General features: G+C 51.9%; 1 protein-coding gene across 1 annotated transcript in view; it reads right to left on the bottom strand.

Annotated features, from left to right (window-relative positions):
• Nucleotides 1-833: 833 nt before the first annotated feature.
• PIP5KL1 (phosphatidylinositol-4-phosphate 5-kinase like 1) overlaps nt 834-24,119 on the bottom strand; it is a 389,017-nt gene continuing 365,731 nt past the window's right edge. The window contains exon 10 of the mRNA XM_069609106.1: nt 834-14,978. Coding sequence (XP_069465207.1) covers nt 14,576-14,978 — 403 coding nt within the window. The 3' untranslated portion in view covers nt 834-14,575. The remainder of the gene's footprint in view (nt 14,979-24,119) is intronic.

The raw sequence follows: 24,119 nt of genomic DNA, 5'->3' as shown, positions 1-24,119 counted from the left end.
TCAGACACTGCCCCTGAAGAGCAGCCTGTCCTTGATTCCCAGAAGCGAGGGTGTACGTTCGAATCCCTGGAGAGGCTGAGGCTCAGGGGCCTGGGCTCTGGAGAGCACTCCTGGGAACCCGCACAGCCTGTTGCGTTCACATCATCCTGCAAAGCCTGGCCGGCTGGACCCCTCTGGGCGGGAACTGGTGGGCGTCCGCTCAGACCCTCCTGCTGGCGGCTGCTGCCCCCTCCAGACAGGCCCTCAAGTTCCTGTCTGTGGTCACAAGCCCTTCCCTCTCCACCCTTGGTAAGCCTGGGGTCTGCAGAGCTCCAGAGCACCTGGGTGGTAGGATGACTCTGGACTGGTGTTGCAGTGTAGAGTGCTGCCCTTTGCCCCCCCCCATTTCACACGCTCCATGGAATATGCCTGGTCCAGGTGGACCCTGTCCACCCCACGTATCCCCTGGGAAATGTAAGGGTCAGTACCTGCCCAGTCTCGGTGAGTCAAAGCCTGGCAATGGGGAGGTTCAGCGCATTCCCAGACATGTTCACAGGAGACTCAGAAAGCTCTTGAACTCATTATGGAGAGGTGCAAAATATTCCTGCACATCTTAACACGGGTGCAAAATATTCGGGCACATGGTTACAGGGGTGCAACGTATGAATGCGCATGTTTAGAGGTGGTGCAGAACCTTATAGTGCACACTCAGGGGAGGCAAAGAACATTCCTACACATGTTTACAGAAGGTGTACAGTACATCATGCATGTCAGTGTGGACGGAGACCATCTCTGGTCAGCCTCTGAACAGATAACATAGCTCCTAAACATCCCAGACTGAAGAAAGACACAACTTCTGCAAAGGTATTTTTTTTATTGAGTTTTTTCAAGTTCATGATTTTCTAGACACAATCCAAGCAAAGTCGCAGTGAGAGCTAAGTACAGGTTACTCCTCATAGTGCCTGGTCCATGCCTAGACCTGCAGGTGGCATTCTCCATACATGTGAGACAACCTTGACCTCAGGGGAATGGGGCAGGAGCAATTTGCACAGCAAAGAAAGCAAGGACAGGGCTGGGCTGGGAAACCAGAGTGCCTGCACACAGCAGTGTGCACCCGTCCCGTGCACCACTGGCACGTTCAGCTTCCCCTCCTAGAAGAAAAGCACCTGGGAATTCAGTTTAAGATCTGTATCAGCATCGTCTGGAACAAAGTAAGCACCGTCTGAGAATGCCCACACTGGGTGGCGAGGATGCTTGCAGTGAATGGGCATGTGTGCACAGTGTGAGAATGCCCACACTGGGTGGGGAGGATGCTTGCAGTGAATGGGCATGTGTGCACAGTCTGAGAATGCCCACACTGGGTGGGGAGGATGCTTGCAGTGAATGGGCATGTGTGCACAGTCTGAGAATGCCCACAATAGCTGGTGAGGATAATTGCAGTGAATGGGCATGTGTGCACAGTCTGAGAATGCCCACACTGGGTGGCGAGGATGCTTGCAGTGAATGGGCATGTGTGCACAGTGTGAGAATGCCCACACTGGGTGGTGAGGATGCTTGCAGTGAATGGGAATGTGTGCACAGTCTGAGAATGCCCACAATAGCTGGTGAGGATAATTGCAGTGAATGGGCATGTGTGCACAGTCTGAGAATGCCCACACTGGGTGGCGAGGATGCTTGCAGTGAATGGGCATGTGTGCACAGTCTGCAAATGCCCACACTGGGGGGCGAGGATGCTTGCAGTGAATGGGCATGTGTGCACCGTCTGAGAATGCCCACACTGGGTGGCGAGGATGCTTGCAGTGAATGGGCATGTGTGCACCGTCTGAGAATGCCCACACTGGGTGGCGAGGATGCTTGCAGTGAATGGGCATGTGCACCGTCTGAGAATGCCCACACTGGGTGGTGAGGATGCTTGCAGTGAATGGGCATGTGTGCACCCTCTGAGAATGCCCACACTGGGTGGCGAGGATGTTTGCAGTGAATGGGCATGTGTGCACCGTCTGAGAATGCCCACACTGGGTGGCGAGGATGCTTGCACTGAATGGGCATGTGTGCACAGTCTGAGAATGCCCACACTGGGTGGCGAGGATGCTTGCAGTGAATGGGCATGTGTGCACCGTCTGAGAATGCCCACACTGGGTGGCGAGGATGCTTGCAGTGAATGGGCATGTGTGCACCCTCTGAGAATGCCCACACTGGGTGGCGAGGATGTTTGCAGTGAATGGGCATGTGTGCACCGTCTGAGAATGCCCACACTGGGTGGCGAGGATGCTTGCAGGGAATGGGCATGTGCGCACAGTCTGAGAATGCCCACACTGGGTGGCGAGGATGCTTGCAGTGAATGGGCATGTGTGCACCGTCTGAGAATGCCCACACTGGCTGGCGAGGAAGCTTGCAGTGAATGGGCATGTGTGCACAGTCTGAGAATGCCCTCACTGGGTGGCGAGGATGCTTGCAGTGAATGGGCATGTGCACCGTCTGAGAATGCCCACACTGGGTGGCGAGGATGTTTGCAGTGAATGGGCATGTGCACCGTCTGAGAATGCCCACACTGGGTGGCGAGGATGCTTGCAGTGAATGGGCATGTGTGCACCGTCTGAGAATGCCCACACTGGGTGGCGAGGATGCTTGCAGTGAATGGGCATGTGTGCACAGTGTGAGAATGCCCACACTGGGTGGGGAGGATGCTTGCAGTGAATGGGCATGTGTGCACAGTCTGAGAATGCCCACAATAGCTGGTGAGGATAATTGCAGTGAATGGGCATGTGTGCACAGTCGGAGAATGCCCACACTGGGTGGCGAGGATGCTTGCAGTGAATGGGCATGTGTGCACCGTCTGAGAATGCCCACACTGGGTGGCGAGGATGCTTGCAGTGAATGGGCATGTGTGCACCGTCTGAGAATGCCCACACTGGGTGGCGAGGATGCTTGCAGTGAATGGGCATGTGTGCACCGTCTGAGAATGCCCACACTGGGTGGCGAGGATGCTTGTAGTGAATGGGCATGTGTGCACCGTCTGAGAATGCCCACACTGGGTGGCGAGGATGCTTGCAGTGAATGGGCATGTGCACCGTCTGAGAATGCCCACACTGGGTGGCGAGGATGCTTGCAGTGAATGGGCATGTGTGCACCCTCTGAGAATGCCCACACTGGGTGGCGAGGATGTTTGCAGTGAATGGGCATGTGTGCACCGTCTGAGAATGCCCACACTGGGTGGCGAGGATGCTTGCACTGAATGGGCATGTGTGCACAGTCTGAGAATGCCCACACTGGGTGGCGAGGATGCTTGCAGTGAATGGGCATGTGTGCACAGTCTGAGAATGCCCACACTGGCTGGCGAGGATGTTTGCAGTGAATGGGCATGTGTGCACCGTCTGAGAATGCCCACACTGGGTGGCGAGGATGCTTGCAGGGAATGGGCATGTGTGCGCACCCTCTGAGAATGCCCACACTGGGTGGCGAGGATGCTTGCAGTGAATGGGCATGTGTGCACCCTCTGAGAATGCCCACACTGGGTATCGAGGATGTTTGCAGTGAATGGGCATGTGTGCACCGTCTGAGAATGCCCACACTGGGTGGCGAGGATGCTTGCAGTGAATGGGCATGTGTGCACAGTCTGAGAATGCCCACACTGGGTGGCGAGGATGCTTGCAGTGAATGGGCATGTGCACCGTCTGAGAATGCCCACACTGGGTGGCGAGGATGCTTGCAGTGAATGGGCATGTGTGCACCGTCTGAGAATGCCCACACTGGGTGGCGAGGATGCTTGCAGTGAATGGGCATGTGTGCACAGTGTGAGAATGCCCACACTGGGTGGGGAGGATGCTTGCAGTGAATGGGCATGTGTGCACCGTCTGAGAATGCCCACAATAGCTGGTGAGGATAATTGCAGTGAATGGGCATGTGTGCACAGTCTGAGAATGCCCACACTGGGTGGCGAGGATGCTTGCAGCGAATGGGCATGTGCACCGTCTGAGAATGCCCACACTGGGTGGCGAGGATGCTTGCAGTGAATGGGCATGTGCACAGTCTGAGAATGCCCACACTGGGTGGCGAGGATGCTTGCAGTGAATGGGCATGTGTGCACCGTCTGAGAATGCCCACACTGGCTGGCGAGGAAGCTTGCAGTGAATGGGCATGTGTGCACAGTCTGAGAATGCCCACACTGGGTGGCGAGGATGCTTGCAGTGAATGGGCATGTGCACCGTCTGAGAATGCCCACACTGGGTGGCGAGGATGCTTGCAGTGAATGGGCATGTGTGCACAGTCTGAGAATGCCCACACTGGGTGGCGAGGATGCTTGCAGTGAATGGGCATGTGTGCACCGTCTGAGAATGCCCACACTGGGTGGCGAGGATGCTTGCAGTGAATGGGCATGTGTGCACCCTCTGAGAATGCCCACACTGGGTGGCGAGGATGTTTGCAGTGAATGGGCATGTGTGCACCGTCTGAGAATGCCCACACTGGGTGGCAAGGATGCTTGCAGGGAATGGGCATGTGCGCACAGTCTGCAAATGCCCACACTGGGTGGCGAGGATGATTGCAGTGAATGTGTATGAGCGCATAGTCTGAGAATGCCCACACTGGGTGGTGAGGATGCTTGCAGTGAATGGGTGTTAGGGAGAATTCTAGGTTTAGGCTGAATTTCCTAACCTAGTGAGTCCCCCAGCAGCTTTGCTGGATTTCTGGAGTTTGTTTTTCTCCATCCTGCCAAGAGTGAGACTCTTTTTCTCCCACTCTTGGACATGAATGTGTGTAATTCCTTTGAATGTTAATGTGTTCTATGGGCTATGGGGTCTTTTACTCCATAGGGTCTCATATGTTTTTCTATGTGTGTTACACCGCACCCTCCGTGCCGTAACACTGGGGCGTCCTCGCGGACCTCCATCATAGACTCCATACCCGGGGACTGACTACTGTCTCCCCGGGCATGTAAGTCACCATTGGCTTTACTAGACCTAAATTTACTAACAGAACTAGTATAAACCATCCTATTGTGGACGTACTAGTAGGGGTAATTCGATTACCCCTGGGTCTGTTATTCGAGGGGGCACTGTCCCGTCCCCCCTCGTCGAGTTTTGGCTGGTGGCAGTGGAAACTACTTGTTATATTCGACCCCGAATATAACTCTATGGGATTCGTCCCATTGTTGGAGGTTAATACTTTTTCTCGTTAATCTCTAACATACCACCGGTTTATTTATCTTAAATAAATCTATCGGTTGGTATTTTCTGCCAGAACTCAGTTTTTAAAATGGCGTCTGTGTTTGTCTCTGTGACTCCTAAACCAAAGGTTGTGCCCTTTGTTCCACTTTTGGCGGGCTTCTGCACAGAGGCCCTCCAAAGTGGTGCCATTCTGTCTCGGTACCACAGGGGGTGTGGGAGGGGGTTTAGGCACCCTGGACTGAGTTGCCTTGCCAACTCAAGTCGCACTCTGGTGTGATTGGCCCAAGTGGTGAGCCACCCCTCTCACCACTTAGCGTGTTTTGATTGACAGCTAGGCTGAATGAATGGGGGTTTTCTGCATAAAAGCAGGGCTTTTGGGACTGGATCTTCAGAAGTCGCCCCAGGACCTAAGAATCCGACGAGGGTAAAGCTGAGCCGACCTGCAACGACGAAACCTCCAGTGGAGCCCTGCTGAACCGACTCACCACTTCCCGACGACAGAGGAGATCTCCCCGCCGGAGAGTCTTCTTCCCCTGACTGGTGGGCACAACCAGTCCCCTTTGCTTTTTCTTCGTTCCAGGACGTAATGGTCGAATTGCCCGTGCTGAGCACCCCGGCAACCGGATAGCCACTACCCACTGTACCGCGACCAAAAGGTTGTGCCTTGTGACGAAGCACTCCGCGGCTGGTCTCTTCCCTGGTGGTGCAACGATCTTCAACTTTCCTTCGACGACAAGATCATCTCTTGCATCCACAACCAGGAACAACTGCCCCCGCCGGAGATGTCCCTCCACATACAAGGTACCGTGTCCGCCTGGCTTCCCTTGTGACGGTTAGCGTGAGGTGTCTTAATCCTCGCCTCTCCATTGGGTCGCCTCCAAGCCTTTTTAACTTTCTGTTCTGAACTGGTCCAATCTTTCTATGACAATTTACGACAAAGACTTGAAGTGCATTTCCACTGTGATACCTTTTGGGACATATCGCCTTGCCTCTCTCCGAGTGGGCCTGGCCTCTGAACTTTGCGATCTACAGTAGACCCAGCCTTACTTGCCTTGCATTTGTTCGTAAAAGTGTTGGTACCGAGTTGATTTCATACCCTGCCTTTTCTCTCCCGTCCTAACGAATACTAGAGTGCCATCTAGGTTAAAGCATTCACCTCTGTCTGCAAATAAGTGGTGCCATTGAACCTAGACTTGTCGAACTATTGTTAGGGGGATTGATTTACTTATAGTAATTGTGATTGAAGTTGTTTGCCGTATTAGTGCCAGTGTGTTTTTCATAGATGTGTTGTTATAAATAAATACCTATATATCTTTACACCCAAGCTCTGTTCCGTGTTTGCTTGTTCTACTGTGTAAATTGCCCTATTTTGTATACTCCACATACTGCCTAACTCTTCTTGAGGGAAGTCTGACGGCTCAGCCACAGCTACCAAGTGAATCTGTGTGGAACAGACTGCTACCAAGTGGGTTTACTGCCAAACACCTGTAGTCTTAAATCTTTTGCAGTGGTCCCAGAGGGAACTGCACAGGTTTCCGCCTAACAATGGGCATGTGTGCGCACAGTCTGAGAATGCCCACACTAGCTGGTGAGGATACTTGCAGTGAATGGGCATGTGTGCACAGTCTGAGAATGCCCACACTAGCTGGTGAGCAGTGAATGGGCATGTGTGCGCACAGTCTGAGAATGCCCACACTGGGTGGCAAGGATGATTGCAGTGAATGGGCAGGTGTGCACAGTCTGAGAATGCCCACACTGGGTGGCGAGGATGATTGCAGTGAATGTGTATGAGCGCACAGTCTGAGAATGCCCACACTGGGTGGTGAGGATGCTTGCAGTGAATGTGCATGTGTGCACAGTCTGAGAATGCCCACACTGGGTGGTGAGGATGCTTGCAGTGAATGTGTATGTGCACACAGTCTGAGAATGCCCACACTGGCTGGCGAGGAAGCTTGCAGTGAATGTGTATGAGCACACAGACTGAGAATGCCCACACTGGGCGGCGAGGATGATTGCAGTGAATGTGTATGAGCACACAGACTGAGAATGCCCACACTGGGTGGTGAGGATGCTTGCAGTGAATGGGAATGTGTGCACAGTCTGAGAATGCCCACACTGGGTGGCGAGGATGCTTGCAGTGAATGGGCATGTGTGCACAGTCTCAGAATGCCCACACTGGGTGGCGAGGATGCTTGCAGTGAATGGGCATGTGTGCACAGTTTGAGAATGGCCACACTGGGTAGTGAGGATACTTGCAGTGAATGGGCATGTGTGCACAGTGTGAGAATGCCCACACTGGGTGGTGAGGATGCTTGCAGTGAATGTGCATAAACACACTGTCTGAGAATGCCCACACTGGGTGGTGAGGATGCTTGCAGTGAATGTGCATGTGCACAGTCTGAGAATGCCCACACTGGGTGGCGAGGAAGCTTGCAGTGAATGTGCATAAACACACTGTCTGAGAATGCCCACACTGGGTGGCGAGGAAGCTTGCAGTGAATGTGCATAAACACACTGTCTGAGAATGCCCACACTGGGTGGCGAGGAAGCTTGCAGTGAATGTGCATGTGCACAGTCTGAGAATGCCCACACTGGGTGGCGAGGAAGCTTGCAGTGAATGTGCATAAACACACTGTCTGAGAATGCCCACACTGGGTGGCGAGGAAGCTTGCAGTGAATGGGCATGTGCACAGTCTGAGAATGCCCACACTGGGTGGCGAGGAAGCTTGCAGTGAATGTGCATAAACACACTGTCTGAGAATGCCCACACAGGGTGGCGAGGAAGCTTGCAGTGAATGTGCATAAACACACTGTCTGAGAATGCCCACACTGGCTGGCGAGGATGCTTGCAGTGAATGTGCATAAACACACTGTCTGAGAATGCCCACACTGGCTGGCGAGGAAGCTTGCAGTGAATGTGCATGTGTGCACAGTCTGAGAATGCCCACACTGGGGGGCGAGGATGCTTGAAGTGAATGGGCATGTGTGCACAGTCTGAGAATGCCCACACTGGGTGGTGAGGATGCTTGAAGTGAATGGGCATGTGTGCACAGTCTGAGAATGCCCACACTGGGTGGCGAGGAAGCTTGCAGTGAATGTACATGTGCACAGTCTGAGAATGCCCACACTGGGTGGCGAGGAAGCTTGCAGTGAATGTACATCTGCACAGTCTGAGAATGCCCACACTGGGTGGTGAGGAAGCTTGCAGTGAATGTACATGTGCACAGTCTGAGAATGCCCACACTGGGTGGTGAGGACGCTTGCAGTGAATGTGCATGTGTGCACAGTCTGAGAATGCCCACACTGGGTGGTGAGGATGCTTGCAGTGAATGTGCATAAACACACTGTCTGAGAATGCCCACACTGGGTGGCGAGGAAGCTTGCAGTGAATGTGCATGTGTGCACAGTCTGAGAATGCCCACACTGGGGGGCGAGGATGCTTGCAGTGAATGTGCATGTGCACAGTCTGAGAATGCCCACACTGGGTGGTGAGGATGCTTGCAGTGAATGGGCATGTGTGCACAGTCTGAGAATGCCCACACTGGGTGGCGAGGATGCTTGAAGTGAATGGGCATGTGTGCACAGTCTGAGAATGCCCACACTGGGTGGTGAGGATGCTTGAAGTGAATGGGCATGTGTGCACAGTCTGAGAATGCCCACACTGGGTGGCGAGGAAGCTTGCAGTGAATGTACATAAGCGCACAGTCTCAGAATGCCCACAATGGATGACGAGGAAGCTTGCATTGAATGTGTGATAGGGAGAATTCTCCAGAATGGCTAATTTCCCTTACCTACTGAGTCCCTCAGCAGCTTTGCTGGATTTCTAAGATTTATTTTTTCACCTGGTGAGAGTGTGAGCCTTTTTTCCCCACTCTTACATGTGTTTTGCTGTGTGTGTTTTACATTTTTGTGTTCATAGACGGTGGAGCTTCACCTACCCCATAGGCATCATCTTTTTACTGTGTGTTACACAGCACCTTCAGTGCAGTGACACAGGGGTGTCTTTTTCAGACTTCCCACTGACTCCATTTTCTGGGACTGACTGCCGTCTCCCAGAACATGTAAAGTTGCCATTGACTTTATTAGTCTTTTTAAAATCCACAGACCCAGTACTAACTATCTTACATAGAGTTCTGGAAAGGGTTAATAGTTATCCCTCTTTGTCTGTTTCTCATGGAACATTGTTTCATTCCCTTTTCATTAAGATTTGGCTGGTGGCAGTGGTAACTACCCTATTTTTCCTACCGCGGTTATTTTAAATAGCCTTGGTATTGTTTTAGGCTATCTTGGTAGCCTCGAATTTAAGCCCGCTGGACCATATACGTTTTCATACAGTTCCGGCTGGGTTTATTCGCCATTTCTTTTTGTAAAAGTCTTTCTCGTGTTTTACTCTGCGCACCAAACCAGGTTTGGTTCCTTTGTTCGCCGACCTTTCACGGGCTTCTGCACAGAAGCCCTCCTTAGGCGCCTGAATGTCTGAGGGGGACAGGATGTGAGGGAGGGGTTTTAGACTCCCTTGGAGACCCATGTCGCACTCTGGTATGATTGGCTGTGGTGACTGTCCTGGCGGGACAGCCACCCTGCTGTGTGATTGACAGCCAGGCTGTGTGAATGGGGGAAAACTGCATAAAAAGCAGGTCTCTGGGACTGAGAAGGCAGAGTCGCCACTGGATCGAGAGAACCGAACAGAAGCTGACAGAAAAGGACCTCTACCACGACTGAACCTCCCGGTGAAGCCCTGCTGCGCGTCCGAATCTTCAAACTTCGACGACAGGGAAGATCTGCAAGGAATCTTCTCCCCTTGAGCTGGTGGGATCAACCAGTTCACCCAAACTGCAAGACAGGCCTCCCTCCTCTGGTCGAATTTGCTGTACAGAGCTACAGTGAACCGGATAGCCAGGAGGAACGGACCCTGTTTGGGTTTTAAGGAGCACACCCTTTATTCGTTGCTTTGCTCTGCTGCTGGTTTGTTTCCTGGGCAGTGCAGGACCCTCCAGTCTTCCTTCTTCTTGCCAGTCCGACAGTCGCTCCAGGAACCGTGAGCCTGCAGGACCTGCCAGGAACTACCGCCTCAGCTACAGCCTTCTTCTGCTCTAAAGGCACTGTGCTAACCCGGTTGTTCATTTTGTTCAGCCGCGGTGAAAGTGTGTAAAATCTTTCGCCAATCCGAGGGCTTGTCCTTCATTCTTTAAAGTAACTTTCCGTCCCACCAACTTCGTCCTGAACTCTTGGCAAAGACTTAACCGCAAACTACTCTGAACTATGTGATCCTCTGCAAAGACTCTGGTCCATTGACTTTGGGCAAGGCCCCTTTACTTTGATTTCCTCACTCTAGTTCCTTTTTCTAGATTGTGTGTGGTGTTCCCAAAGGGTAATGTATATATTTCTGCCTAACAATGTGCACGAGCGCATAGTCTGAGAATGCCCACACTAGATGGTGTGGATGCTTGTAGTGAATGTACATGTGCGCGGTCTGAGAATGTGTGGTTGGCGACAACCTACGCTATATTTGTGTAAAATGGTATCACTATGCACCGATTTCTCATTAAGTGCTCTGTCCACGAGTCCCTTGTCCTGCCCAGGTCAAGCAGTGTACTTTCCATCAGCCCCATGGAGCGTGTGCTTGCCCTATCGCGATGCAATGGCACCGAAGGGCACTGGTTGCGACCTTGGGCACCTAGAGGTAAATAATGCGAGTCAAGTAAATGCCTCACTCATCCTTTGACCCAAGCCTAGTCTGTGTGCTGCTGCGGTGTGATAACATATAGTGGCAGTGTGATGTGTTACTAGCTGTGGCAGGCACCCTGCTGGGTCATGTGGTCTATGATGTCATTCTATGCCAGTGTGATATCCATCTGTGCCAACGTGCTGTCATTTGGAGCCAGTGTGATATCATACAGTGCCAATGTGATGCCATACAGTGCCAATGTAATGCCATTCCGTGCCAGTGTGACGTCATACAGTGCCAGTGTGACTTCATTCTGTGCCAGTGTGATGCCATTCTGTGCCAGTGTGATGTCATACAGTGGCAATGTGATGTCATTCGGTACCCGTGTGATGCCATTCTGTGCCAGTGTGATGTCATACAGTGCCAGTGTGACATCATACAGTGCCAGTGTGATGCCATTCTGTGCCAGTGTAATGCCATTCCGTGCCAGTGCGACATCATACAGTGCCAGTGTGACATCATTCGGTGCCAGTGTGATGCCACATGGATCCAGTGTGATGTCATTCAGTACAAGTGTGATGCCATTCTGTGCCAGTGTGATGCACTTCCGTGCCAGTGTGACGTCATACAGTGCCAATGTGATGTAATTCGGTACCAGTGTGATGCCATTCTGTGCCAGTGTGATGCCATTATGTGCCAGTGTGATGTCATACAGTGCCAATGTGATGTCATTCGGTACCAGTGTGACGCCATTCTGTGCCAGTGTGACGTCATTCTGTGCCAGTGTGATGTCATACAGTGCCAATTTGATGTCATTCGGTACCAGTGCGATGCCATTCTGTGCCAGTGTGACATCATTCTGTGCCAGTGTGATGCCATTCTATGCCAGTGTGATGTCATACAGTGCCAGTGTGACATCATTCTGTGCCAGTGTGATGCCATTCTATGCCAGTGTGACATCATTCTGTGCCAGTGTGATGCCATTCCATGCCAGTGCGACTTCATGCAGTGCCAGTGTGACACCATTCAGTGCCAGTGTGATGCCATTCTGTGCCAGTGTGATGTCATACAGTGCCAGTGTGACATAATTCTGTGCCAGTGTAATGCCATTCTGTGCCAGTGCGACGTCATACAGTGCCAGTGTGACATCATTCGGTGCCAGTGTGATGCCATTCTGTGCCAGTGTGATGTCATTCGGTACCAGTGTGATGCCATTCTGTGCCAGTGTGATGTCATACAGCGCCAGTGTGACGTCATACAGTGCCAGTGTGATGCCATTCTGTGCCAGTGTAATGCCATTCAGTGCCAGTGCGACGTCATACAGTGCCAGTGTGACATCATTCGGTGCCAGTGTGATGCCATATGGATCCAGTGTGATGCCATTCGGTACCAGTGTGATGCCATTCTGTGCCAGTGTGATGTCATTCTGTGCCAGTGTGATGCCATTCTGTGCCACTGTGATGCCATTCTGTGCCAGTGTGATGTCATACAGTGCCAGTGTGAGATAATTCTGTGCCAGTGTGGCGTCATTCGGTACCAGTGTGATGCCATTCTGTGCCAGTCCAACGTCATTCGGTGCCAGTGTGACGCCATTCTGTGCCAGTGTGATGTCATTTGGTGCCAGTGTGACGTCATTCTGTGCCAGTGTGACATCATACGGTGCCAGTGTGGCGTCATTCGGTACCAGTGTGATGCCATTCAGTGCCAGTGCGACGTCATACAGTGCCAGTGTGACATCATTCGGTGCCAGTGTGATGCCATATGGATCCAGTGTGATGTCATTCGGTAACAGTGTGATGCCATTCTGTGCCACTGTGATGCCATTCTGTGCCATTTTGTGATGCCATTCTGTGCCAGTGTGACGTCATACGGTGCCAATGTGATGTCATTCGGTACCAGTGTGACGCCATTATGTGCCAGTGTGATGTCATACAGTGCCAGTGTAATGCCATACAGTGCCAATGTAATGCCATTCCGTGCCAGTGTGACGTCATACAGTGCCAGTGTGACTTCATTCTGTGCCAGTGTGATGCCATTCTGTGCCAGTGTGATGTCATACAGTGGCAATGTGATGTCATTCGGTACCCGTGTGATGCCATTCTGTGCCAGTGTGATGTCATACAGTGCCAGTGTGACATCATACAGTGCCAGTGTGATGCCATTCTGTGCCAGTGTAATGCCATTCCGTGCCAGTGCGACGTCATACAGTGCCAGTGTGACATCATTCGGTGCCAGTGTGATGCCACATGGATCCAGTGTGATGTCATTCGGTACAAGTGTGATGCCATTCTGTGCCAGTGTGATGCCCTTCCGTGCCAGTGTGACGTCATACAGTGCCAATGTGATGTAATTCGGTACCAGTGTGATGCCATTCTGTGCCAGTATGATGCCATTATGTGCCAGTGTGATGTCATACAGTGCCAATGTGATGTCATTCGGTACCAGTGTGACGCCATTCTGTGCCAGTGTGACGTCATTCTGTGCCAGTGTGATGTCATACAGTGCCAATGTGATGTCATTCGGTACCAGTGCGATGCCATTCTGTGCCAGTGTGACATCATTCTGTGCCAGTGTGATGCCATTCTATGCCAGTGTGATGTCATACAGTGCCAGTGTGACATCATTCTGTGCCAGTGTGATGCCATTCTATGCCAGTGTGACATCATTCTGTTGCCATTCTATGCCAGTGTGACATCATTCTGTGCCAGTGTGATGCCATTCCATGCCAGTGCGACTTCATGCAGTGCCAGTGTGACACCATTCAGTGCCAGTGTGATGCCATTCTGTGCCAGTGTGATGTCATACAGTGCCAGTGTGACATAATTCTGTGCCAGTGTAATGCCATTCTGTGCCAGTGCGACGTCATACAGTGCCAGTGTGACATCATTCGGTGCCAGTGTGATGCCATTCTGTGCCAGTGTGATGTCATTCGGTACCAGTGTGATGCCATTCTGTGCCAGTGTGATGTCATACAGCGCCAGTGTGACGTCATGCAGTGCCAGTGTGATGCCATTCTGTGCCAGTGTAATGCCATTCAGTGCCAGTGCGACGTCATACAGTGCTAGTGTGACATCATTCGGTGCCAGTGTGATGCCATATGGATCCAGTGTGATGCCATTCGGTACCAGTGTGATGCCATTCTGTGCCAGTGTGACGTCATTCTGTGCCAGTGTGATGCCATTCTGTGCCACTGTGATGCCATTCTGTGCCAGTGTGATGCCATTCTGTGCCAGTGTGATGTCATAGTGCCAGTGTGACATAATTCTGTGCCGGTGTGGCGTCATTCGGTACCAGTGTGATGCCATTCTGTGCCAGTCCGACGTCATTCGGTGCCAGTGTGACGCCATTCTGTGCCAGTGTGATGTCATTCGGTGCCAGTGTGACGTCATTCTGTGCCAGTGTGACATCATACGGTGCCAGTGTGGCGTCATTCGGTACCAGTGTGATGCCATTCAGTGCCAGTGCAACGTCATACAGTGCCAGTGTGACATCATTCGGTGCCAGTGTGATGCCATATGGATCCAGTGTGATGTCATTCGGTACCAGTGTGATGCCATTCTGTGCCAGTGTGATGCCATTCTGTGCCAGTGTGACGTCATACGGTGCCAGTGTGGCGTTATTCGGTACCAGTGTGATGCCATTCTGTGCCAGTGTGATGTCATACAGTGCCAGTGTGACGTCATTCGGTGCCAGTGTGATGCCATTCTGTGCCAGTGTGACGTCATTCTGTGCCAGTGTGATGCCACATGGATCCAGCGTAATGTCATACAGTGTGGGCTTCCACCCACTGGCACAGTCGCCTGGCATACTTGGAAGGGCTGACGGTGGAGAAGGTGAGTCCGCGGAACCGGATGCTCTTCCAGAGGTGCTCCAGCCGCTTCCGGAAGCTGTAGACGGTGAATATGTCAATGATGCCCACGAAGTAGCGCAGCTCAGGCCCGTCGATGACGTGCAGGGGGTTCTTGTAGTTGGGGAGCAGCCGTCGGTTCTGGGCCAAGACGTCGGAGAGGTCGGACTCGGCGCTGAGCTGGGGGCCTATTCTCTGCATAGTGGCCCGCCGCCCCCCCACTCCGTCAGTCCCACTCAGCACCTCCCCCTCCTCTTCCACCGCGCCAGGTACCGAGGTGCGCATTGAGGTGGTGGGGCTCCCTGCCCCATTAATAGACCTGGGAAGAAGGGGGAGAAACAGAAGTGAGAAGCCTTCTTCCTATGGATGCTGCTTGCATTTACCACTCCCCATCAGTGACCATGGAAAGCACTGCCACTCCCCATCAGTAGCCATGGAAAGCATTGCCACTCCCCATCAGTGACCATGGAAAGCACTGCCACTCCCCATCAGTGACCATGGAAAGCACTACCACTCCGCATCAGTGACCATGGAAAGCATTTACCACTCCCCATCAGTGACCATGGAAAGCACTGCCACTCCCCATCATGAACCTTGGAACGCATTACCACTCCACCACATGCATCTTAGAGTACATTACCACTCCCCACATGAGCCTTGGAACACATTACCACTCCCCTACATGAGCCTTACACTGCATTACCACTCCTCCGCATGAGCCTTACACTGCATTACCACTCCCCCACATGACCCTTGCACTGCATTACCACTCCCCCACATGAACCTTAGGACGCATTACCACTCCCCCACATGAGCCTTACACTGCATTACCACTCCCCCCACATGAACCTTAGCCTGCATTAACACTCCCACACATGAGCCTTGGAATGCATTACCACTCCCCCACATGAACCTTGTACTGCATTACCACTCCCCATCATGAATCTTGGACCTAATTACCACTCCCCCACATGAACCTTGGAACGCATTACCACTCCCCCACATGAACCTTGGAACGCATTACCACTCCCCCACATGAACCTTGGAACGCATTACCACTCCCCCCACATGATCCTTGTAACGCATTACCACTCCCCCATATGAACCTTGGAAGAAATTACCACTCCCCCACGTGAACCTTGGAACGCATTACCACTCCCCCCACATGATCCTTGTAATGCATTACCACTCCCCCACATGAACCATACAATGCATTACCACTCCCCCACATGGACCCTGGAACGCATTACCACTCCCCCACATGGACCCTGGAACGCATTACCACTCCCCCACATGAGTCTTAGTCTGCATTACCACTTCCCCACATCAACCTAAGACTTCATTACCACTCCCCCCACATGAACCGTAGCCTGCATTACCCCCCACATGACCTTAACCTGCATTACCACTCCCCCACATGAGCCTTGGAACACATTACCACTCCCCCACATTAACCTTGGAATGCATTACCACTCCCCCACATGAGCCTTGGAACGCATTACCACTCACCCCACAGGAACCTTAGACTGCATTACCACTCCCCCACGTGAACCTTAGACTGCATTACCACTCCCCACATGAGTCTTGAAACGCATTACCACTCCCCCACATGAACCTTGGAATGCATTACCACTCCCCTACATGTGCCTTGGTATGCATTACCACTCCCCCACATGAGCCTTGGAACGCATTACCACTCCCCCCCCACATGAGCCTTGGAACGCATTACCACTTCCCCACATGTGCCTTGGAACGCATTATCACTCCCCCACCTGAGCCTTGGAACACATTACCACTCCCCCCACATGAGCCTTCGAACGCATCACCACGCCCCACATGAGCATTGGAACACATTACCACTCCCCCACATGAACCTTACACTGCATTACCACTCCCCACATGAGCCTTTGAACGCATTACCACTCCCCCATACGGACGTTAGAACGCATTACAATCCCCCACATGAACCTTGGAACGCATTACCACTCCCCCACATGAGTCTTGGAACTCGTAACCACTCCCCCACATGAGCCTTGGAAGGAATGACCACTCCCCCACATGAGCCTTGGAACGCATTAATACTCCCACACATGAACGTTGAAAGGAATTACCACTCCCCAACATGAACTGTACCACTCCCCAACATGAACGTTAGCCTGCATTACCACTCCCCGACATGAACCTTAGAATGCATTATCACTCCCCCACATGTACCTTGGAAGGAATTACAACTCCCCCACATGAACCGTAGAACACATTACCACTCCCCCATATGAACATTAGCCTGCATTACCACTTCCCGACATGAACCTTAGCCTGCATTATCACTCCCCCACATGAACCTTAGCCTGCATTACCACTCCCCCACATGAACCTTAGTCTGCATTACCACTCCCCCACATGAACCTAGGAAGGTATTACCACTCCCCCACATGAACCTTAGCCTGCATTGCCACTCCCCCACATGTACCTTAGCCTGCATTACCACTCCCCCACGTGAACCTTAGAACGCATTACGACTCCCCCACATGTGCCTTGGAACGCATTACCACTCTCCCCACAGGAACCTTAGACTGCATTACCACCCCCCACATGAGCCTTGGAAAGCATTACCACTCCCCACATGAGCCTTACCCTGCATTTCCACTCCCCCACATGAGCCTTGGAACGCATTACCACCCCCACACATGAGCCTTTCAACGCATTACCATTCCCCCACATTAACCTTAGACTGCATTACCACTCCCCCCATGAACATTAGACTGCATTACCACTCCCCCACATGAACCTTAGACTGCATTACCACTCCTGCACACAAGCCTTCGAACGCATTACCATTCTACCACATGAATCTTGGAATGCATTACCACTCCCCCACATAAATCTTGGAATGCATTACCACTCCCCCACATGATCCTTGGACCGCATTACCACTCCCCCACATGAAGCTTAGACTGCATTACCACTCGCCCACATGAACCGTAGACTGCATTACCTCTCCTGCACACAAGCTTTTGAACGCATTACCACTCCCCCACATGAATCTTGGAATGCATTACCACTCCCCCACATGACCCTTGGAACACATTACCACTCCCCCACACGAGCCTTGGAAGGCATTACCACTCTCCCAACATGTACCTTGCATGTACCTTACACACCATTACCACTCCCCCACATGAGCCTTGGAACGCATTACCACTCTCCCATGTGAACGTTAGAACGCATTACCATCCCCCACATGAACCTTGGAACGCATTACCACTCCCCCACATGAGCCTTGGAAGGAATGAGCACTCCCCACATGAACCGTAGAATGCATTACCACTCCCCCACATGAGCCTTGGAACGCATTAATCCTCCCCCACATGAACCTTGAAAGGAATTACCAATCCCCCCACATGAGCCTTGGAACGCATTAATACTCCCCCACATGAAACTTGAAAGGAATTACCACTCCCCCACATGAACTGTACTACTCCCCAACATGAACCTTAGCCTGCATTACCATTCCCCGACATGAACCTTAGCCTGCATTATCAATCCCCCACATGTACCTTGGAAGGAATTACCACTCCCCCACATGAACCGTAGAACACATTACCACTCCCCACATGAACATTAGCCTGCATTACCACTCCCCGACATGAACCTTAGCCTGCATTATCACTCCCCCACATGAAACTTAGACTGCATTACCACTCCCCCACATGAACCTTAGTCTGCATTACCACTCCCCACATGAACCTAGGAAGGTACTACCACTCCCCCACATGAACCTTAGCCTGCATTGCCACTCCCCCACATGAACCTTAGTCTGCATTACCACTCCCCACATGAACCTAGGAAGGTACTACCACTCCCCCACATGAACCTTAGTCTGCATTACCACTCCCCCACGTGAACCTTGGAATGCATTACCACCGCCCCACAGGAACCTTAGACTGCATTACCACTCCCCCACATGAACCTTAGACTGCATTACCACTCCCCCACATGAGCCTTGGAACGCATTACCACTCCCCCAACAGGAACCTTAAATTGCATTACCACTCCCCCACATGAACCTTAGACTGCATTACCACTCCCCACATGAGCCTTGGAACGCATTACCACTCCCCCACATGAACCTTAGAACGCATTACAACTCCCCCACATGTGCCTTGGAACACATTACCACTCTCCCCACAGGAACCTTAGACTGCATTACCACTCCCCACATGAGCCTTTGAACGCATTACCACTCCCCCACATGAACCTTACACGCCATTACCACTCCCACACATGAGGCTTGGAACGCATTACCACTCTCCCATATGAACGTTAGAACGCATTACCATCCCCCACATGAACCTTGGAACGCATTACCACTCCCCCACATGAGCATTGGAAGGAATGAGCACTCCCCACATGAACCGTAGAATGCATTACCACTCCCCCACATGAGCCTTGGAACGCAATAATACTCCCCACATGAAACTTGAAAGGAATTACCACTCCCGCACATGAACTGTACTATTCCCCAACATGAACCTTAGCCTGCATTACCACTCCCCGACATGAACCTTAGCCTGTATTATCAATCCCCCACATGAGCCTTGGAAGGAATTACCACTCCCCCACATGAACCGTAGAACACATTACCACTCCCCCACATGAACATTAGCCTGCATTACCACTCCCCGACATGAACCTTAGCCTGCATTATCACTCCCCCACATGAAACTTAGACTGCATTGCCACTCCCCCACATGTACCTTAGCCTGCATTACCACTCCCCCACGTGAACCTTGGAATGCATTACCACCGCCCCATAGGAACCTTAGACTGCATTACCACTCCCCCACATGAACCTTAGACTGCATTACCACTCCCCCACGTGAACCTTGGAATGCATTACCACCGCCCCATAGGAACCTTAGACTGCATTACCACTCCCCCATATGAACCTTAGCCTGCATTACCACTCCCCCACATGAACCTTAGTCTGCATTACCACTCCCCCACATGAACCTAGGAAGGTACTACCACTCCCCCACATGAACCTTAGCCTGCATTGCCACTCCCCCACATGTACCTTAGCCTGCATTACCACTCCCCCACGTGAACCTTGGAATGCATTACCACCGCCCCATAGGAACCTTAGACTGCATTACCACTCCCCCACATGAACCTTAGACTGCATTACCACTCCCCCACATGAGCCTTGGAACGCATTACCACTCCCCCAACAGGAACCTTAAATTGCATTACCACTCCCCCCACATGAACCTTAGACTGCATTACCACTCCCCACATGAGCCTTGGAACGCATTACCACTCCCCCACATGAACCTTAGAACGCATTACAACTCCCCCACATGTGCCTTGGAACGCATTACCACTCTCCCCACAGGAACCTTAGACTGCATTACCACCCCCCACATGAACCTTGGAAAGCATTACCAATCCCCCACATGAGCCTTACCCTGCATTACCACTCCCCACATGAGCCTTTGAACGCATTACCACTCCCCCACATGAACTTTACACGCCATTACCACTCCCACACATGAGCCTTGGAACGCATTACCACTCTCCCATATGAACGTTAGAACGCATTACCATCCCCCACATGAACCTTGGAACGCATTACCACTCCCCCACATGAGCCTTGGAATGCATTACCACTCCCCCACATGAACCTTGGAACTCGTAACCACTCCCCCACATGAGCCTTGGAAGGAATGACCACTCCCCACATGAACCATAGAATGCATTACCACTCCCCCACATGAGCCTTGGAACGCATTAATGCTCCCCCACATGAGCCTTGGAACGCATTAATACTCCCCCACATGAAACTTGAAAGGAATTACCACTCCCCCACATGACCTGTACTACTCCCCAACATGAACCTTAGCCTGCATTACCACTCCCCGACATGAACCTTAGCCTGCATTATCACTCCCCCACATGAACCTTGGAATGCATTACCACTCCCCCACATGAGCCTTGGAATGCATTACCACTCTCCCCACAGGAACCTTAGACTGCATTACCACTCACCCATATGAACCTTAGACTGCATTACCACTCCCCACATGAGCCATGGAATGCATTACCACTCCCCCACATGAACCTTAGACTGCATTACCACTCCCCACATGAACCTTGGAACGCATTACCGCTCCCCCACATGAGCCTTGGAACGCATTACCAATCCCCCACATGAACCTTGGAACGCATTACCACTCCCCCACATGAACCGTAGAACGCATTACCACTCCCCCACATGAGCCTTGGAACGCATTACCACTCCCCCAGATGAACCTTACACTGCATTACCACTTCCTCCAAATGAGCCTTGCACTGCATTACCACTCCTCCACATGAACCGTAGAACGCATTACCACTCCCCCACAAGCCTTGGAACACATTACCAATTGCCCAAATGAACCTTAGACTTTATTACCACTCCCCCACATGAACCTGGAATGCATTACCACTCCCCCACATGAACCTTGGAATGCATTACCACTCCCCTACATGTGCCTTGGTATGCATTACCACTCCCCCACATGAGCCTTGGAACGCATTACCACTCCCCCCCACATGAGCCTTGGAACGCATTACCACTCCCCCACATGAACCTTGGAACGCATTACCACTTCCCCACATGTGCCTTGGAACGCATTACCACTCCCCCACCTGAGCCTTGGAACACATTACAATTCCCCCCACATGAGCCTTGGAACCCATTACCACTCCCCACATGAGCATTGGAACACATTACCACTCCCCCGCATGAACCTTACACTGCATTACCACTCCCCACATGAGCCTTTGAACGCATTACCACTCCCCCACATGAACCTTACACTCCATTACCACTCCCCCACATGAGCCTTGGAACGCATTACCACTCTCCCATATGAACGTTAGAACGCATTACCATCCCCCACATGAACCTTGGAACGCATTACCACTCCCCCACATGAGCCTTGGAATGCATTACCACTCCCCCACATGAACCTTGGAACTCATAACCACTCCCCCACATGAGCCTTGGAAGGAATGACCACTCCCCACATGAACCGTAGAATGCATTACCACTCCTCCACATGAGCCTTGGAACGCATTAATGCTCCCCCACATGAACCTTGAAAGGAATTACCACTCCCCCACATGAGCCTTGGAACGCATTAATTCTCCCCCACATGAAACTTGAAAGGAATTACCACTCCCCCACATGAACTGTACTACTCCCCAACATGAACCTTAGCCTGCATTACCACTCCCCGACATGAAACTTAGCCTGCATTATCACTCCCCCACATGAACCGTAGAACACATTACCACTCCCCCATATGAACATTAGCCTGCATTACCACTCCCCGACATGAACCTTAGCCTGCATTACCACTCCCCCACATGAACCTTAGTCTGCATTACCACTCCCCCACATGAACCTAGGAAGGTATTACCACTCCCCAACATGAACCTTAGCCTGCATTGCCACTCCCCCACATGTACCTTAGCCTGCATTACCACTCCCCCACGTGAACCTTGGAATGCATTACCACCGCTCCACAGGAACCTTAGACTGCATTACCACTCCCCCACATGAACCTTAGACTGCATTACCACTCCCCCACATGAGCCTTGGAACGCATTACCACTCCCCCAACAGGAACCTTAAATTGCATTACCACTCCCCCACATGAACCTTAGACTGCATTACCACACCCCACATGAGCCGTGGAACGCATTACCACTCCCCCACATGAACCTTAGAACGCATTACCACTTCCCCACATGTGCCTTGGAACGAATTACCACGCCCCCCACATGAGCCTTGGAATGCATTACTACTCCCCACATGAGCATTGGAACACATTACCACTCTCCCATATGAACGTTAGAACGCATTACCATCCCCCACATGTACCTTGGAACACATTACAACTCCCCCCACATGAGCCTTCGAATGTATTACCACTCCCCACATGAGCATTGGAACACATTACCACTCCCCCACATGAACCTTACACTCCATTACCACTCCCCCACATGAGCCTTTGAACGCATTACCACTCTCCCATATGAACGTTAGAACGCATTACCATCCCCCACATGTACCTTGAAACGCATTACCACACCCCCACATGAGCCTTGGAAGGAATGAGCACTCCCCACATGAACCGTAGAATGCATTACCACTCCCCCACATGAGCCTTGGAACGCATTAATGCTCCCCGACATGAACCTTGAAAGGAATTACCACTCCCCCGCATGAGCCTTGGAACGCATTAATACTCCCCCACATGAAACTTGAAAGGAATTACCACTCCCCCACATGAACTGTACTACTCCCCAACATGAACCTTAGCCTGCATTACCACTCCCCACATGAACCTTAGCCTGCATTATCACTCCCCCACATGTACCTTGGAAGGAATTACCACTCCCCCACATGAACCGTAGAACACATTACCACTCCCCCACATGAACATTAGCCTGCATTACCACTCCCCGACATGAACCTTAGCCTGCATTATCACTCCCCCACATGAACCTTAGACTGCATTACCACTCCCCCACATGAACCTTAGTCTGCATTACCAATCCCCCACATGAACCTAGGAAGGTATTACCACTCCCCCACATGAACCTTAGCCTGCATTGCCACTCCCCCACATGTACCTTAGCCTGCATTACCACTGCCCCACGTGAACCTTGGAATGCATTACCACCGCCCCACATGAATCTTGGAATGCATTGCCACTCCCCCACATGACCCTTGGAACACATTACCACTCCCCCACACGAGCCTTGGAAGGCATTACCACTCTCCCAACATGTACCTTGCATGTACCTTACACTCCATTACCACTCCCCCACATGAGCCTTGGAACGCATTACCACTCTCCCATGTGAACGTTAGAACGCATTACCATCCCCCACATGAACCTTGGAACGCATTACCACTCCCCCACATGAGCCTTGGAACCCATTACCACTCCCCACATGAGCATTGGAACACATTACCAATTGCCCAAATGAACCTTAGACTTTATTACCACTCCCCCACATGAACCTGGAATGCATTACCACTCCCCCACATGAACCTTGGAATGCATTACCACTCCCCTACATGTGCCTTGGTATGCATTACCACTCCCCCACATGAGCCTTGGAACGCATTACCACTCCCCCCCCACATGAGCCTTGGAACGCATTACCACTCCCCCACATGAACCTTGGAACGCATTACCACTTCCCCACATGTGCCTTGGAACGCATTACCACTCCCCCACCTGAGCCTTGGAACACATTACAACTCCCCCCACATGAGCCTTGGAACCCATTACCACTCCCCACATGAGCATTGGAACACATTACCACTCCCCCGCATGAACCTTACACTGCATTACCACTCCCCACATGAGCCTTTGAACGCATTACCACTCCCCCACAT

The sequence above is a fragment of the Ambystoma mexicanum genome, chromosome 8, assembly GCF_040938575.1.
Source record: "Ambystoma mexicanum isolate Mex_15411 chromosome 8, UKY_AmexF1_1, whole genome shotgun sequence".
Taxonomy (NCBI): Eukaryota; Metazoa; Chordata; class Amphibia; order Caudata; family Ambystomatidae; genus Ambystoma; species Ambystoma mexicanum.
This window is presented reverse-complemented; position numbering and strand designations above follow the sequence as displayed.